This window comes from Pagrus pagrus, assembly GCF_965226575.1.
Source record: "Pagrus pagrus genome assembly, chromosome: 13".
Taxonomy (NCBI): Eukaryota; Metazoa; Chordata; class Actinopteri; order Spariformes; family Sparidae; genus Pagrus; species Pagrus pagrus.
In genome coordinates this window covers 968,623-974,737 of record NC_140197.1, presented here as the reverse complement: position 1 = coordinate 974,737, position 6,115 = coordinate 968,623, and the positions used below count along the sequence as shown (strand labels likewise).

The 6,115-nt window shown below is 46.0% G+C and overlaps 1 protein-coding gene across 1 annotated transcript; it reads left to right on the top strand.

Annotated features, from left to right (window-relative positions):
- Positions 1 to 256: 256 nt before the first annotated feature.
- Positions 257 to 2,904, top strand: LOC311267759 (uncharacterized protein; the record flags this gene model as incomplete). Its single annotated transcript, XM_084370989.1, has 9 exons — positions 257 to 432; positions 518 to 611; positions 699 to 1,268; positions 1,365 to 1,479; positions 1,565 to 1,636; positions 1,744 to 1,910; positions 1,997 to 2,251; positions 2,349 to 2,684; positions 2,773 to 2,904. The coding sequence occupies exons 1-9, from the start codon at positions 302 to 304 to the stop codon at positions 2,902 to 2,904; spliced, it is 1,872 nt and encodes a 623-aa protein (XP_084227115.1). The 5' UTR covers positions 257 to 301.
- Between the last annotated feature and the right edge of the window lie 3,211 nt (positions 2,905 to 6,115).

Here is a 6,115-nt window from a genome sequence, read left to right as displayed (position 1 = left end):
CGGACTTCTGACAATAGTCAGGGGTTTGGGCGCGTAAGGCTGTAATCTTAAGCGTTCCCTCGAAAAATAGCTTTTAGAGCCAAAAGGGAGAGCAAGTTCACAAGAAGTCCCGCCCGTTTTGGGAAGTCCCTGCCCCGCTTTACGATTGACTGCTAACCCCGGCCAATAAAATGAGATCAAGCCCTATATAGCCTGAGTATTTGAGGCCAGTTTTCACACAACACTGAGGACGAGGAGGGAGACAGACAGACACACACCCAGAAAAAACGAAAACATTAATGCCGTAATTTCAAGGTTTTGGATGGTGTTGCACATGAGGAGATGCCCTGTGTGCCGAGTCAGGTACGCGAATGTATCCGAACACCTCCGGGATGTCCACGGAGTCACGGACAAAATAGAGAGGAGGCTCCTCAGCTCACTGCAATCCGGACGGTAAGTAAAAGATTTTCAGAGAGACTAGGGAGGTTCGCGATGACTGTGCGGTGCGGTGCGAATTTATGACACTTTTTTCGTTTAGATATGGAGGACCACTCCCCTGCCACGAGGCACGGTGCCGCGGCCAAATGTTTGTCCGGCTGGACAGGCATCTAACAAAGGTCCACAGAGTGATGGTGTGTGTGTGTGTTGTTGTTTTTTTTGCTGGCCAAGTACTCGCACACTTCCAAATGGCAATCGAATAATGTGTTCTGTGTTAACAGGATGAGAGGAAAAAAGCAGTGATGAATGCGGCGAGACGCAGCGCAATCAAGAAGAGGTTGAAAGCGGTCCGCGGAGAAAAGGACAGCGGAGAGGCTGTCGAGGGAATCCGGCTTTTCCTGTGTGACCTCCGAAAGGAGCTTAAAATGCTGAGAAATCGAGCACAACGCGAGGAGAAAAGCAGAGAACCTGCAGAGACCAAGGGGCATCTGGAGGGTCTGCTAGGGAGATTCAAGGCGGTGATGTTGGGCTCCAATCCCGGCCGGAGGGGCACATCAAATGTGAACCAACTCGTGGCGCACGTCAAGGTGTTCCTGGCTTACATGTGGGGGAGAGAAGGCCCACCCTCGCTGAGTCTGAGGTTCTTAAAGGACACGGAGAGAGTTATATCGTACATTTTCTGGGGGTTTGGTAACCGTTTCCATCGCTGCGTCATTCATTCATTCCCGTTTATTCTTTGTCTCAGGTGGGTAAAGGAGCTGAGGAGGCAGAAGGTGGCTACAACCGTCAAGCACTACCTCATCGACGTCAAGAAATTTCTGTCATTCCTCCGGGAGGATGACTGCCAACAAGTACGGGCGGGGTCGGGTTATCTTTCTCCCGGGGTTCGGGCTCTGTCAAGAACGCGTGTAAATGACTCTGGATGTGTCTTTTTTTTTCCCCCGCAGGTTCGTCTTTCACAGATCCAGATGCTCTCCCTCGAGAGGACCCTTAAGAGGGAGCTTGCTGTCCTGGGCAAAGAGATTGTCATCCACCGTCAGGAAGTGCGTGCCGAAAAGAGCAGTAAGTACGACTTTTTTCCTTTAATATTCGTTATTTTATGTGTAACTTGTCACCGTGTAAATCGTACGACTCTTTGCCGTGACAGAAAAGCTTCTGACAGCGGAGCAGATACGCACGTTCAGGGAGTCCGCTGCCAAAGAAATCCCCGAGAGTCTCAGTAAGTGACCGAAAGTGCGGGTTACAAGCCGTAATCCTAAGGTCTTTCAAAGGTCCGTAAATGCGGGTTTAAAGCCGTAATTATGGGTGTTTTTTTTTTTCTTCCAGAGAAACTACAGAAATACCCCTGCAGGGACACCTGCTTACGGAAATGCGTGGGTCTGCTGGCGGGCTACTTCTTCACCTTAAGCGGCCACCGAAAAGGGGTCCTCGTGTCCCTTCTCGAAAAGGATCTCCACGAATGTGACAAGAGCGACGACCACTACGTCGTATACGTGAGTAAATGTTAACTTAGCCGAGCATCGGGTGTATTTTTTCATCTCGGTTGTAACACGGTCCATCTTTTTATGTCGGACTCCAGGCCAAAGCGCACAAGACTGCGGCCACGTACGGAAGGGCCAAGCTGGCCCTTACCAAAGCCGAGTACACCTGGCTAACGGACTTCGCGAAGCTGCGGCCCTTACTACCGGGCTACAGCCCCGAGGTTCCCACACTTTTCTTTAACTCTGCCGGTGGGGAGCTGGAGAAACTGGGGGCCATGGTGACAGACGTCTGGCGCAAGGCCGGCGTGCTGGACGTCACCATCACTCGGATCAGATCGAGTCTGTCAACTCTGGTAAGTTCACGGTTGTTTTTTGCTTTTTTTACTTGCTTTTTGGCGGATCGGATCGGGGTTGGGGGCCGGTGCTGAGCTCTGTTTTACCTTTCCCTAGGCCCAGAGACGTCTGGAACCCTGTCAAAGGAGCCACGTCACCAGGGCCATGTGCCACAGCAACTCGACCTCCGACAAATATTACGTGGGAGAAGAGAGCGTGTCCGAGGCACACGCGACCCGAAGGACATTAGACCAGGCACTTTCTCCTCCTCCTCCCCCTCCCTCGCCTGCAGCTGAGCCCGGGGCAAAAAGGATGCGTATGGCATCCAGCAGTGTCTCGGACTGTGATGAGCCTGCACCTGCCACCAGGACATCCGCCTGGACACACGACCTGAAAAACGGCATCAGAAAAGCATTTGCCGGTGTCTGGCAGGAGGTGATCACCGAGGACGTGGTAAATATCCTGGTATTTACTATGAAAGATATATGTCATGTCGTGGAAATTATTCATGTAATTAAGACGGATTTCGTTTGACCCTTAGATTGCTGGAATTCTGAGCCGGGATGATGAGCTCTTGAAGCAGTGCGCACTCCTTAACCTGCGGATGAAAAAGGTCTCAGAGTTGATTGCAGAGCTCCAGGCTGAAGACTCCGGGAAGACTGAAGACATCTGATGCCATATTTATATATATATTTATATATTTATTACATTTTTGCTAATAAATTTGAGGAAGAAAGTCTGTTGTTTCGTTTCATTTCATGTAGTGAAAAGCGGATAAAGTCTGGCACAGGAGGGGCACTCTGTCTCGGGCATAGGCTGCCTCAAACGGCCCCATGGAAGTCTGGACAGACTTCCAGGAACACACACGGCTAACAGCAAGCCCGCCATGGGGTCTCTGTCTCGGGCATAGGCTGCCTCAAACGGCCCCATGGAAGTCTGGACAGACTTCCAGGAACACACACGGCTAACAGCAAGCCCGCCATGGGGTCTCTGTCTCGGGCATAAGGTGCTTCAAACTGCCCACTTCAAAACCTGGGGCTCTCTAAGAGCCAGGAACACACAGCCACACCTAACAGCTAGCGCAGGGCAGGCGCAGCCAGGCTCCAGCAATCTGCCTTCCACACGCAGCCAGACGCCCGACACTAACCCCTAACCCGCAGCCAGACGCCCGACACTAAACCCTAACCCCAGTTTTTTTTTTGTTTTTTTTTTGGAGGGTGTGTGTGTGTGTGTGTCGAGCGGACCCGTCTAGAGAAACATGCGCAGGCTTTTATTTAATTTAGAACAAACCTTATGCTCAGCAAAGATGGAAAATATAGCCTACAGTCTAATATATAATAATGGTTCTGTTGTTTAAAAGAATCAGAATATAAGGAACGCTTCGGATCCAGAGCAGCATTCATTTACAAGTTTAATCAGCACCAATTAAACTTCTTCTAAATAAACGTAAACATTCAGTAACTCGGGTCAGGTCGGACCACGGGCTTCTTCTTTTTTCTTCCTCACAGGAGAAATAAGGCGTGCGCTGTGCTCACCTCGCTTCTCTCTGAGGCGTCGGTGCTCTGTTTGTGATTTGTCTGCTGCCTTGAGTCCGTCCTTTATACGTGCGCGTTCACAGATTCACAGCAAGACAAGCCGGGGTTGAGTTAACGAGTTGATAACCAGCGTCGTGGTACCGCTGATCCGGAGTGACAGTGTTGTGGATAGGTTCAGCTGGATAGGCTGAGAGTAACCCCGGGTAGGCTGAGCTTGCTTTTATTCATAAAATAATCAGAGCACCAAAGTTACCCGGGCCATGCCCCCCCCCTGGTTCCGCGGTGTATGATTCGGGGTCACCTCTAGTGTTAACAAAAGTCCAAACTAACGGAACATAACTGCAGCCTACCCAGCACCCCTCAAACACAGCACCCAGCACTTTTCAAAATAAACTGACGCCCCACTTGTGCAGCCTCTTGTCTGTGGATTTCACTGAACAAACTGTCATGCAGAGATTTTTTTTTTTTTTTAACTTTAGTTTCTTTTGGATTTTTGTGCGTATTATGGAGACGTTTTGGTCCGTGTTAGTAAGTCTTTTTTTTCCTGGATAAAATTTTCTAAAGTTGCAACACTTCCCAGCTGACACAGGACGTTGTATTAACGTTGGTCCTTGGTTGGATATGGGTTGCAACGTTAACCAACTAAAAGGTAACGTTGAGATAACGTCTAAAGCTGACGTCATTTCAACATAAAATAACAACGTCAAGCTGACGTTGTTATTTAGTTGTTTTTAAGTAATGTTGGCTAGCAACCAACACCCAACGTCTAGTCAACCTCACCAGTTTACGTAAAATATATGTAGAATTCTGACATTCAGTTGCAGGTCTTTTGACCAAAGCCCAACGTTTTTTCAACGTTATATTGACAACACATAAACAACGTCAAAATCTAACTCCTAGCTGACTTTGTTATTTAGTTGTTTTTAAGTAATGTTGGCTAGCAACCAATATCCAACGTCTAGTCAACCTCACCAGTTTACGTGAAATATATGTAGAATTCTGACATTCAGTTGTAGGTCTTTTGACCAAAGCCCAACGTTTTTTCAACGTTATATTGACAACACATAAACAACGTCAAAATCTAACTCCTAGCTGACGTTGTTATTTAGTTGTTTTTAAGTAATGTTGGCTAGCAACCAATATCCAACGTCTAGTCAACCTCACCAGTTTACGTGAAATACATGTAGAATTCTGACATTCAGTTGTAGGTCTTTTGACCAAAGCCCAACGTTTTTTCAACGTTATATTGACAACACATAAACAACGTCAAAATCTAACTCCTAGCTGACGTTGTTATTTAGTTGTTTTTAAGTAATGTTGGCTAGCAACCAATATCCAACGTCTAGTCAACCTCACCAGTTTACGTGAAATATATGTAGAATTCTGACATTCAGTTGAAGGTCTTTTGACCAAAGCCCAACGTTTTTTCAACGTTATATTGACAACACATAAACAACGTCAAAATCTAACTCCTAGCTGACGTTGTTATTTAGTTGTTTTTAAGTAATGTTGGCTAGCAACCAATATCCAACGTCTAGTCAACCTCACCAGTTTACGTGAAATATATGTAGAATTCTGACATTCAGTTGAAGGTCTTTTGACCAAAGCCCAACGTTTTTTCAACGTTATATTGACAACACATAAACAACGTCAAAATCTAACTCCTAGCTGACGTTGTTATTTAGTTGTTTTTAAGTAATGTTGGCTAGCAACCAATATCCAACGTCTAGTCAACCTCACCAGTTTACGTGAAATATATGTAGAATTCTGACATTCAGTTGTTGGTCTTTTGACCAAAGCCCAACGTTTTTTCAACGTTATATTGACAACACATAAACAACGTCAAAATCTAACTCCAAGCTGACGTTGTTATTTAGTTGTTTTTAAGTAATGTTGGCTAGCAACCAATATCCAACGTCTAGTCAACCTCACCAGTTTACGTGAAATATATGTAGAATTCTGACATTCAGTTGTAGGTCTTTTGACCAAAGCCCAACGTTTTTTCAACGTTATATTGACAACACATAAACAACGTCAAAATCTAACTCCAAGCTGACGTTGTTATTTAGTTGGATTTTAGTTATGGTGGCAAGCAATCAATATCCAACGTATAGTCAACCTATTTAATCAACCTGATTAAATATTCACACTCTTGTCTTATGTACATTTACATTTTACATTTAGGGCATTTAGCAGACGCTTTTGTCCAAAGCGACTTACAATAAGTACATTTGTCACAAGAAAGAAACCACAACATATCTATGTACAAAATCATACATGGACTTGAGCCTCCCGTATTGAACCAGTTTATAAAAATGGCATCAACATCTACACGGAGTGCAGCTAGAG